At 38.2% G+C, this 12,721-nt stretch overlaps 1 protein-coding gene across 1 annotated transcript in view; it reads right to left on the bottom strand.

Moving 5' to 3' along the window:
* Window positions 1-12,721, bottom strand: part of LOC139747411 (hemicentin-1-like) — a 206,042-nt gene that overhangs the window by 124,253 nt on the left and 69,068 nt on the right. Inside the window, exons 34-39 of the mRNA XM_071659742.1 lie at window positions 11,073-11,217; window positions 8,698-8,840; window positions 5,674-5,964; window positions 2,315-2,454; window positions 1,780-1,957; window positions 18-223 (exon numbers count right to left, since the gene is read on the bottom strand). Coding sequence (XP_071515843.1) covers window positions 18-223; window positions 1,780-1,957; window positions 2,315-2,454; window positions 5,674-5,964; window positions 8,698-8,840; window positions 11,073-11,217 — 1,103 coding nt within the window. The remainder of the gene's footprint in view (window positions 1-17; window positions 224-1,779; window positions 1,958-2,314; window positions 2,455-5,673; window positions 5,965-8,697; window positions 8,841-11,072; window positions 11,218-12,721) is intronic.

Raw genomic sequence — 12,721 nt, 5'->3', positions numbered from 1 at the left:
AGAAACTTTAAACATACTTTGGATTTTGTTACATTATTTGAAGTGTTGATATCAAGGTCCTGAATACTGATATCTGGTAACTGCAAGTCCTGTAATGCTATGCCATCTTGCAACCAAACTATAGCTGGGGGAGGATCACCCTCTACCTCACAATGAAGAACCACTTCTTCACCCTCCACATTCGAGAAGAAAGTATCAGTGTCTTGGATAATCTTTGGAGGAACTGTAGAAAGATGCATAAATTCCATTATACTTATCTATCATACTTGATCGTTGTTTCCCACATCATCAAGGCAGCACCAAGAAACAGACAAAGGAAGACCCATCCACTTATACATTCACATATAAACATACTTTCTTTCTTTCTTTCACACTATTCGCCACTTCCCGCCTCAGCGAGGTAGCGTTAAGAACAGAGGACTGGGCCTCTGAGGAAACATCCTCACATACATATATATATTTCAACATTTACATACATATCCATATGCATACACAGCATATACATATACACACATTACATATTCATACTTGCTTGCCTTCATCCAACAATATTGTATGGTTGCAAGGCATGGGCTATCTATCTATATATATATATATATATATACAGAGAGAGAGAGAGAGAGAGAGAGAGAGAGAGAGAGAGAGAGAGAGAGAGAGAGAGAGAGAGAGAGAGTGTGTGTGTGTGTGTGTGTGTGTGTGTGTGTGTGTGTGTGTGTGTGTGTGTGTGTGTGTGCTATTTCATGTGAGGCTGGGTGGCAACAGGAATGGATAAAGGCAGCAAGTATGAATATGTATATGTGTATATATGTATATGCATGTGTATGTATATGTCGGTATACGATGAAATGTATAGGTATATATATGTGCGTGTGTGGGCGTTTATGTATATACATATGTATGTGGGTGGGTTGGGCCATTCTTTCGTCTGTTGCCATGCATTACCTAGCTGATGCAGGAGACAGTGATTAACTATAATAAAAAAAATATATACCTTGCACACCTTTCACCCTCCTGTATGTCTAGGCCCGGATCACTCAAAATTTTTTTCATTCCATCCTTCCACCTTCAATTTGGTCTCCCACTTCTCTTCGTTCCCTCCACCTCTGACACATATATCCTCTTTGTCAATCTTTCCTCACTCATTCTCTCCATGACCAAACCATTTCAACACACCCTCTTTCGCTCTCTCAGCCACACTCTTTTTATTACCACACATCTCTCTTACCCTTTCATTACTTACTCAATCAAAACACCTCACACCACATACTGTCCTCAAACATTTCATTTCCAACACATCCACCCTCTTCCACACACCCCTATCTGTAGCCCATGCCTCACAACCATATAACTTTGTTGGAACCACTATTCCTTCAAACATAGCAATTTTCACTCTCTGAGATAATGTTCTCACCTTCCACATATTCTTCAATGCTCCAGGAAAACAGACAAAAGAAGGTCACATTCGTTCACTCAGTTATTCCCAGTGTACCTTTGGTGATGCAAATTAAGATGTTAGTTTCACTTGACAGTTGAAACACTAGAGTGCGAAGTAAAAATTTATAGAGCATCTGATTTTGTCTGGAAGTCAAATTTCACTTTAACACATCAAATATCAGTTAGAGATGCATACTTGTATGAAATGAGATTATACACACTTGATCCATGCCATTAAAAGGAAAGAGAATTAGAGATAAAAATACACAGATATAAATTTATACATATTTCATACAAGCATCATCAACTTTACACACTGATGTTTCCATAATTCAATACACTGACCCAAAACAACGACATCATAAGATGCAGAATCTCTTCCTCCTTCATTTTCAGCACTGCAAATGTATGTGCCAGAGTCAGCGACAGTCGCCCCTGACACTAGAAGACGGCGGCCATCCTCTCCAAGATTTAGGCGCCCATCAAGGCTCATCCCTAAAAAGCCTTCTAGTGGAGCACCATCCTATCAAAAATACATATATGCACATTTACATATACTTAACAAGACTATCAAAGCTAGTATAAGTAAAATAAGAAATAATAGAAAACCAATGTATGTAGTCCACCTCACTTGCCATCTCTTCTGCAACTTCTAGTGGGTATGCTTGTAACCAAACAAAAATGTATGCTATTATGTGGACAGCACTCTCAGAAAGTGCAACTGAAAGATATTTCAAGGGTCCAAATTCTAGTGCATAATAAAAATCTGAGGGCAATTTCAACAGGGACATATCATATCAACAGTGCAAAGAACAACACTATAAGCTGGTATCCCAACAACGCTTAGAATAGAATTAGTAAAAGATGTAACCTGAGTTACCTTAGTCCACGTGATGTAGGGCAAAGGTGAACCAATGGCAGGGCAGTACAGTGAAAAAGGCATATCCACCAATACTTCTTGCTGGACTAGCTTGTCAGAGGTACTAGTAGCCTCAGAAGGACCAGCGATCTTAGCAGGCACTGTTGAAAAATAATACTTATGGGTTCAATATCTAAGAAATTATAAATCTGACAAAACAAATCCATCATATTCAATTCTAAAGAATGTCAATCATGTTGAGAAACCTATACCACTTGTCAAAATCCAAATAATTACTCTCATCTATATCCACCATAAAATGTATATTTACAAAAGACTAGTTTCTGCAGAATCTTAAGACAAAATAGGCAGTCTATAATGAGTACATGTGTAAAGAAACAAAGTATAAATATTCTGTTACTTTGATAAAGTAACTTTTTCAAGGATCAATCCTTTAAATAGTCCTTTCATCTTTAGATACCTTATGTAAATTTCTAAAGGAAATATCATGTATTACTCAACTACATTTCACCAAAACCATTCAAGACATTCCTTGAAAACTCTAGAAGCTCAAACTGAATCTACCATGTGGCAGCATGGGCCTTCAAATATATCAATTACATGCACTCACTCATCACTGGAGTAGCCATTATCCTTGTTTCCTGCATTTTCCAACCACACCACCAGCCACACAATCAGTTAATGCAGTCTTTCATTCAAGCAAGACGAGTGACAGTGCTTCTGGTGGTGAAAGCAGTCCTTGGCCTTACTAGGATACATTATTCAAATTTAAGAACATTATGAGTAATACTGTTTACCTATGATACATGCTGTGTCCTGCAAAAAGGTTAGAGAAACATGTAGGGTTGAGTAATTTTAGCTAAAATGCACTCTAAATGAATGTCTCTAAAATTTGCTTTCATTCACTCCATCTTTAACTGTGCAAGACAGAAGCCACAGTAGGCAGAAAAAGGCTGCATATGTGAGTGAAGCAGAATATAAAACACATTCCGTCACGTTACAATTTTTTCCAGGCTTTGTCCACCATGGCTTGCATCGAGAAACATGCTGGTGATAAAACATGTCCTACAAAGACAACAGCCTCAGCAGGCTCCTTTTGCTTGCTCTCCTAACATCTATCAAGGATGTCAATCCACACAGCACAGTGCTGAACACCACCCTGGATGAAAATGACCTAGTGCCTTTCCTGCAACACCAGGTGATGCCTTTCCAACTCCTAATGCTGCTACAGTGCTCAGGTCTGTCAGCATCTCTCCATGACGCAAATAGACCTCTAATTCACTCGTAACTGCCTCAAAGACACATATCTTTTGAAGAGTCTCACAAGGTCACTAAATATGTATTATTCCTTAACTACCTCTTGTTTTAACTAAGAATCCCAACCACACCATCACTCCATATGTATTCTGAGATACACACATCACTAAAGGGGCCCTAAAACTCAGTCTAGAGCACTTTGTTGGCAACAATGCACAATCATGTTCACAGGCTCATCCAGCAGCTTTGTCACCTTGAAAAACTGATCACACAATAGCCTTGGTTACTATGCCACACATATTGTCTCCCATGGCATCAAGGGCTTACTCAACGCTGACAGCCTCTCAACGGTCTTAAAAAAACTTGGAGTCAAGGATATGCTGCAGGTCACTGACAAAGTTCAGGCAGACATTCATCAATGTCCCCCAAACTGACCACTTGCATAGCTGTACCCAGTTCAACATAGTATGCCATCAGCTTTGATATGCTGGGTACTGCATCTCTTTTCTCCCTTTCTTTGGAGATGATACAGTGTAGTGTCTGAGTGCAGCAGCAGGTGCTGCAGGTTAAAGTCCACTGCTAGAAGCTAAATGTGCAGCAAGTACCAGAACTGTGTTTTGCTGACTCCGTAATGCTACTGTTGGGTTAAATGGTGTCGACCTGGCAAGTGTTTGATGCCCCTTCTGTCTCAGTGACCCTTGTGTCTTGTGCCCTGGGTGCATCTTGATACAGATTAATATTCAGTAGGTCAAATGATAAATGGGTTTATCAAGTGGCCAGTACATGCAAGATACATTCCCCTCTTCCAGTTTCTACCAGTGCTGCCCAATGTCTCTTACATCCCTCATCGATATAAAAGAAATCTACCTTAACCATAATTTGCCAGCCACAATGACAAAACCTAATGCTATTCATCAACTTTAATGATCTAATTACTGCTCATAAAGTAAAAAATTGTATAAAACATCCAGAGAGCAACACAAACATGTAGTGGGAGATTACATAAGTGGATTGACAGCAATAGCATCCTGCTATGTAAGACATCAATTGATCTGGGAAAATGTGCAGATAATTAGAGTATAAATAATAAATGACTAATGGAAATTGGAAGTATCTATGAAAACCCTCACCTAACAACTTTGTCAGCTGACATTTACCTTATTTATGATGATATCTGAGAAATATGTAATCATTATGATCACATATTAATATCCAGCTGCTGTCAGGTTTGTGTGCTGAGTGAGTGTGAATGTACTGAAATGTAAATAAACAACTTCCTGCATATATTTCAACCATCCGATTGGAATGAGCAAATGACATCATGAAAAATAAAGGTAAATCTTGGCTGCAGAAGAGGTTTTCATAGGTTTTGTTAACTCCAAGAAGTGCTTCACTTATTTCTACAATGAATCACCTCATTCCTATTTGATCTTTATAACCCTTTCAAAACCAACCTATCATAATAGAATAAACAATGAATTATCCAAATCATGCCCTGTCAGTCTTTACATTCTCTATCTAGTACTCTAACACTGCAAAACAAAAACAGTTATACTCCAGAGTTAATTCAAAGGTGCCCCTCATCCAGGATCTTACCAAAATTTCATTTAGATTCTTAAGGAATTTAAGTATCCAATAAAATTCAAGCACTGCAAAGTCTTAAATTCTTCTGAATACATTTCATCAAACATTTCAGCATCAGTTACATGAAATCTATAGTTATTAGTACAAATCTGACAAAGTTATGTTAATTTTCTTGGTCCCACTGATCAAGCTAAACTCTAAATTTAAAATTCAAAGAGGTCTGCTAATTACAACAAAAGAGTAACCAGCTTTATCAACAGCAACTATCATGATTCTTTTATGAACTGATTTAACTTTCCACTTCCAATAGGATTTCCTTGACTGATATGTTTACTTGATTAGAATATAACAAAAAAAAATCATACCTAAATTTCCTCAAAACTTAAGTTTCAGGTTACAAATGAAAATTGTGAACAGCCCTGCGCATACTACACCAAAATACCCTTAAAACAACTTTCTATCAACATGCAAACATGAACCTGCATCCTTGAACTGTGATGTTAAGTTTCCTTCCTTACCAATCACCTGCACATCAAACTGCTTTTCAGCAGTTCCAGCACGATTTGTAGCAAGACAGGCATAGTCCCCTGAATCTCCATCCTGGATATTTGTGAGTAACAACTGGTCTGGAGACATCAGATGGAAACGTGGTGAGGGTGTGAGAGTTCGACCATCACGCAACCACGTGATAACAGGTAAGGGAGTGCCATCCATGGTACAGTTCAACACCACGTTCTTTCCAACCACCACCTGCACTTCTTCTACAACATCTTCACTAGCACCATCAACACTTCTCACTGATGGAGGAACTGTTAAGAGACACAAAAAACATTTCTTTAAACTGCATTCTGATGTCATTCTTTAGAAGGAGTGATAACAAACTTTAATGCAGAGTACAGTAAACCCTTAGTCAACTTTATAATCAATTACACTGAATAAAAAGTAAATATAAAGACTTCTGCCTGATAAAAAAAAATTTATAAAATTTCCAAATTCTTTGTTTAAATGAACTTAACACATATTCATCTATCTATCTATCTATTATCACTTATGCACCTGGCCATGAGAAGAACAATTAAGTGAGGCGAGTGTTTCGGGAACTACTGTATGGATGTGTCAGCAGTTTTGATGCAAGAGATCAGGTAATAATAATGGGTGATTTGAATGCAGGAAAGAGTACTGCAGTAGTTCAGGATATAGTTTAGGGGCATGGGGTATTCAGTATGGTGAACAGAAATGATGAACAGTTTGTGGAGTTGTGTGCTGAAAAGGAATGATTATTGGGAATGCCTGGTTTAAAAAGCACATACTTAGGAACAAGTGAAACAGGAAAAATGGTAAGCAGGCAATACTAGACTAACGTCTAAGTGATAAGCATGCAAAAGATACTCTTGATTGTGTATGTGGTAAGAGGGACAGCGGGTGGGATATCTGATCATTACCTGTTGGAGGTGATAGCAAAGATTTGCAGAGATTTTGGAAAAGAGAAAATGATATGAGTAGGAAGAGAGTGCATGAGTAAAAAAGGATAGAGAGCTGAGCGAAAGTTCCAGTATAAATGTGGGTGTGAAGCAAGGCTGAGGAATGTCATCATGGATTTTTCAACATATATATGAATGCAGTGATAAGAGAGGTGAAAGTAAAACTAGGGAAAGGAAATGCATAGATGGAGTGCATTGGTGAGGTATGGAGGCTAGTGACAAGCCAGTTTGCAGATGATACTGCACTGTGGCGAGGTAGTGCCAGGAACAGACGAACAAAGGCTGCAGCCGACCACATCCATTCTCTAGCTGTCATGTGTAATGCACCAAAACCACAACTCCCTATCCACAACCAGGCACCACAGAACTTTCCAAGGCTTAACCCAGATGCTTCATGTGCCATGGTTCAGTCCACCCCAGTATACCACATTGTTCCAATTTACTCAATCCCTTGCATGCCTTTCTCCCTCCTGTATGTTCAAGCCCTGACCGCTCAATATCTTTTTCACTCCATCCTTCCATATCCAATTTGGTCTCCTCATTCTCCTTGTTTCCTCCACTTCTGACACATATGTCCTCTTTGCCAATATATATGTGTATATGTATATATTACCCTCCTGCCACAGAAGTCTATTCTATTCTTATGAGGCTCCTGCAGCACTCAGGATGCTGGCCATGTCCACACGTCAGGACCATAGGTCATAAAGTGTTGTGGTGTTGTGTGTGCATCTATGTGAAGGAAGTGCAAGGCAAGGCTACTAAGTGCTGAGTGTCCTCTTTATGGTGGGAAGGGCAGGTCTTCGGATATGATGAAATGGAGTTTGCAATGTTGTAGTAATGGATAATGTTCAGAGCATAAGCAGAGGAATGTGACATATTTACCTGAGGAGAGTAGTTTCCAATGGGTATAAATCAGATGGGTTGAAGTTTAAGGCTGAGTTGGAAGGTCAACTGTTCAGTGCTTGTTGTGTTATTCCGTGTTTATATTCAGAGTTTATATTCAGGGTTATATCTGTTTAGGGTGTAGGGATCTGTGAGTAAAGGTTACTGAATTATTATGCAGAGGTATGCATTATATTTCTAACTGGGGGTTGGTGGTTAGTTATACAGCAGCTTGGGTGGAAGGGGTCAAATGCTATAGCATAGAATTGAGCACCAAGCATGTTGAGGCAGAACTGTATTGGAAGGATCTTTGTTTCACTGGGCAGGACTTGATTGTTTGTGGTTGCCTAAAAGATGTTGGTTGTTCTGAAAGCACTATTTTCAGTGGTCTGCAGCTTTACTAGATTTGCTTTTGAGAGGGTGGAAGACCTGGCAGGTATGGCACTGTTAAAGTGGAGATGAATCTTTTGCAGAGGATGTTGAGGAATTCTTTTTCTTGTCTAAATCAGAGCATTTAGTTTGTGAGTTGCTTTTGTGCTGATGCTCTTGGTGTGGGGAGTGAATGTCATGTGTATATCATACGTGATGTCTAGAATAGCTGGCATTACTGAATTCCACCTGCTCAAGGTTACACCATGAGTAAAAAAAAAAAAAAGAAAAAAAACACCATTAGTGCAGCTGTATCGTTGGGAGCACAATCTTATCAAAGAACTTCTCTTTCCAAATGAGCCCACATTTCCCTGCAACTGGCAGTAGTGCATCTTAGGCTGCAGGAGCTTTTGAAACACATCTTGGGTAACACCAGGACTCTTTCATAGAACTTGGTACTTGGGTAAATATAATCTAATATGCTAAAATGGCCAATTTTCATATCAATTGAGAAGGAAAGCTGGTATTACAAGTAACAAATTAAACTTTGCAAGGTTCAACAAACCTTCTTACTGTGCTAGTGTAACCCTTTCACTAAAGTATGTGAGAGATATGTTATACATCCATTATCTTTCACGAAATGCTGGTCCCCTATTCTGTTTTGATTCCAAACAAAAACTTTTTAATATAATTCTACACCTACGACTAAAAAAAGAAACATTTTGTCTATATCATCTAAAGCATCCTTACATATATCATTGCCTACATTTTGTAAAAAAAAATTATATAACATATAACAGACTAACTTACTCATAACTGTTAAGTTAAACTCTTTGATAGCAGTACCAACAACATTAGTGGCATTACAGACATACAGGCCTGAGGATGCAGGTGTGACATGATGCAGAATTAGAGTTTCATTGTTTCCCTCTGTCGAGTATTCCAGTCCAGACCTGCACCAATGGAATAAGACTACATAAATCCTCTTTAATACATATTTTCATGGATTAAAAGCTATGGACTTAGTGAGGAAACTATGTTGACAGCCAGGAGCAGAATCATGAAAGGGTTTTGTTAATATTCAGGTGATCATATGAGAAAAAATAGTATACAATTTGGTAAAAATGAGCAGACTGTTATGAATGCAAAGCAAATATATAGAAACAAATGTTCAAACAAGCCCTTTCAAGTGCACTTTACTTTGCCAAATGTACAAGACAGCATGTACCCAACACTGACTTCCTAAGCAAGCTTTATACCACAGACAACCATTTTTCAAACACTTCAAAATGCAGGTTTTGAAAATTGAAAGACTGGTGGTAAATGTCGATAGCACACATTCCTAGAAAATCCTGTGTTGTCCAGCAGCCAAAGGTATTCTCTACATGCCTTTCAAACTTGACTTTTTTTCAAAAGCAGTCTCCTAGTCTTCTTACACATATCTATCATCTCATCTTTCTACCTCCTCCCAAAATGGATTTTTCATTCTCTTATACTTTTTCATTTACTCTTCTCTCAAGATCTTCCTTTGCTTTTCTGTTATTCTTATGCTCCACTCCTCAGCTATCTTATTCATGTATATATACCTGCCTATATCTCTGATGCTCATTTCCTCCAGAAACTCCAACAAGGGGGTGGCCATGGCAAAAGAGTCTCCAAAACTAGTGAACTTCAGTGCCCTTTTTTTAGCCTCATATTCAGAAATTCCAAACTCTTTCTCTTACCTGACATTATTAAATTTCTTTTCTACCAAGTTTTACCTCTTGACAACATATACCTACAGTGACACATACCTTTGTAGCAGCCTTCTCTATTACACTCTTGAACTACCACCACATCCCCTGAACTCACCTTGTAGTTTCACCAAATTCTCTAAATTCTTTTTTAATTTCACCTGAAAGTTAAGTTTCATACTTTCATTGAATACTTTCTCTACTTAACAGGCAAATCTACATATTACTACCATATATGACCAGCCCCCATCAAGCAGTGCCCAGAACACACACCTTGCACACAAACTATCCTATTCTTTCTATCTGTACCTCTTATGCCCATTCCTTCAGGGAACTCCCATCAAAGGGGTGGCCATGGCAAAAGAATCTCCACTTATTCCTCTCCTTACATGCCTCCCTCATAAACACAATTCTATGCATTCTTACACGATTTCTCTTCCATTTAGTCCTCTTCGACACTATTCCCCCTTCTCACAGGTGGTCCTCCTCTCACACCAACTCCTATAAGTGTCCTATCATACACTCTCCTTGTAAACTTATTGACTTGCATTGTTTCCTTAAGTCCAAACAATCTCAAAGTGCTATGTTTTACTCATTCTTCCACTCCACAACACATAACTTTAGCATTCCCTGCCATATCACATCTCTCATACAACACCTCATTTTTTCTTCATTCCATCCAATCATACCACATGTTCCTCTCAAATAGCTCATTTCTTACTGGAAAAATATCAATCATGGTCTTATCCACCCCTTTTTCTTTGTGCATGTACCACTGTATTTATGCACATCCTTATGTTACAACAATATATTTGCAACACCCATAAACAGTGAGCCACCAAATCCATATTTTCTTCCAGTTATAATTTCCACCAGGTATACTTTATCTGCTTATTTCTTCCACTCTGTATTGCACTCATCCACTTGGGTCATCATTACACAGTTTCTTTGCATGAATTCATAGTTTCAACCAGTCTTTCTAGTTCTCTCTCTAAAAACTTTCTCTATCATCATATGATGCATTTGCAACCTATACACTCATTCCATATCAATCACATTTGAATTTTCAAATAATAATCCAAAAATAATGCAACTGCAGTTAAACATCTTTTCAATCCACACATCCTTCAAAAGAATTTCTTAGGCCTTTCCATATGTAACTAGCCTATCTCATGCCCTTCACTCCATTACATTCCAGTCTCACACAAACCTAACATTTAATAAGCTCTTTCCATAAGCACATATGTTTTCCAATATCTTATATTCATCACTATTCCTCATCTATACGAACCTAAATCTTTTATCAAAAGCAGCTGTAGCATGGAAACATTGCATGCATCTTTTATGGTGACTGAATTGCAAAACTAGAGTTCACTCCCAAACCTAAGTGACATCTAATGTGGTTTATTCATATCATTTGGAGTTATATCAAATAAGATATTATCCACTAACAAGTTGGAAAGAGGTAGTTGGTCTCTCGTCCAGAAGATGGTCGGCGGCGGGAATCCTGTTATGTGGCAACTCAGCTGACTGTCACTGCCATGAATTGCCTCCACATTATGCCGGCTGACTCCACCATCCTCCAGTGCTGGAGCCACTGATTACATAAAATACGTACTTCATCAGCATACACGAGCAATCACTGCCTCTTATTTTGGAAATATCGATGTACAATTACCTGGTAAAAATGTCTTACTTCTCATACTCATTCCATATAATTCATCATAAAAAAGATAACTTGCATAAAAGAGGAAATGAACCAAAAAAGATCAATAATAAGTTAAGCCATGCAACAAATACTGAAGCTTTCAGAGCAGAATGTTCAATACAAAATCTTACTTACAACATCTTTGCAGATTCAATCATACTTTCTCTTAATCTCAAAGGCTCTAATCAAATACAGAAGTCCTCACTAAGGCCATGCCTTGACAGAGACATAAAAAAAATAAAAGAAATAGAGAAAAAAAGAAAGTATTCTGAGGATTCATGTGTAGGATAATTTTGCCTCTTCAAAAGATGAAGGTTACAAATAATGGGAAGAACATGGGAAGGTAATGAATTCCAAAACTCAGTTATGTATAGAAAGAATCAGACATCACAAATTCCACCTATGCAAGACACACTTGACATTTATTCCCATATCACGAACATCAACAAAAAAGGCCATAAACACACTTAATGACCTAAGAACACTTACCAGTATGAGAGTTGGCCAAAAAAAAGAATCCCACAGTATCCTCTATAAACATTTCATCCACTCCACCCTAAATTATGTCTCACAACCCTCTTTATCCCTGTATCAAACATAACTATTGCAAAGCTGAAAACCACACAAAGTAGGACACTCAGAGTAATTACCAGCTGCCCAACAACATACATTCAACACCTGACATTAAAAGAGAATACTTTCAGTCCACTATTACCTCAGCATGCTTGGCATTCACTTCCTCACAACCAAGCCATTTCATTACTGGCCACAAGCCCAAAAAATGAAATAAGATAAAAAAAAGCTTACACCTGCTTCCCACTACAACAACATAGACATTCCTAACGGATGTCTCCTTCCTAACAATGATATCACTGACAAAACATACACACACAATAATGATCCGAGAAGGATTAAACAACCACCTTCCCAAAACAATCTTCAATTTCATCCCATCAGTCATATACAGTTTCCATTTGAAACTACACTCCCCTGGCATGCATATGATTGGCTTTTCCACCAGCATTCTGGGCACCATCCATCTTTCTAAAACTGGATATACCATTTAGACATACTGCATATCATGTAATGCCCAAGATTTAGCTTTCACACTCCTCATCTGTCCAGTACCCACTCTACAAAAGCATACACACATGATCTTACTTGGCCTGTGGTGAAACCTATTGGGCATGGCTGGTTTCCTGAGAAATCCTGAGACAAGAACATAATGTAAAGTTAGGTTTGATCACATATTTGGTCTTCCTTAGCCTCTATTACATCCTTATTCCTGTAAATGGTTCTTTCTGTTTCTACTTTCATCATTTTTCTTGATGCATCCACAGAAAGATCTTTACACTTCTCCAACATATCAATCACTCCTCCCAACTTATTTTTC

The sequence above is a fragment of the Panulirus ornatus genome, chromosome 68 (genome assembly GCF_036320965.1).
Source record: "Panulirus ornatus isolate Po-2019 chromosome 68, ASM3632096v1, whole genome shotgun sequence".
Taxonomy (NCBI): Eukaryota; Metazoa; Arthropoda; class Malacostraca; order Decapoda; family Palinuridae; genus Panulirus; species Panulirus ornatus.
The sequence above is the reverse complement of the archived record's forward strand: the minus strand, read 5'-3'. Positions and strand labels throughout refer to the sequence as shown.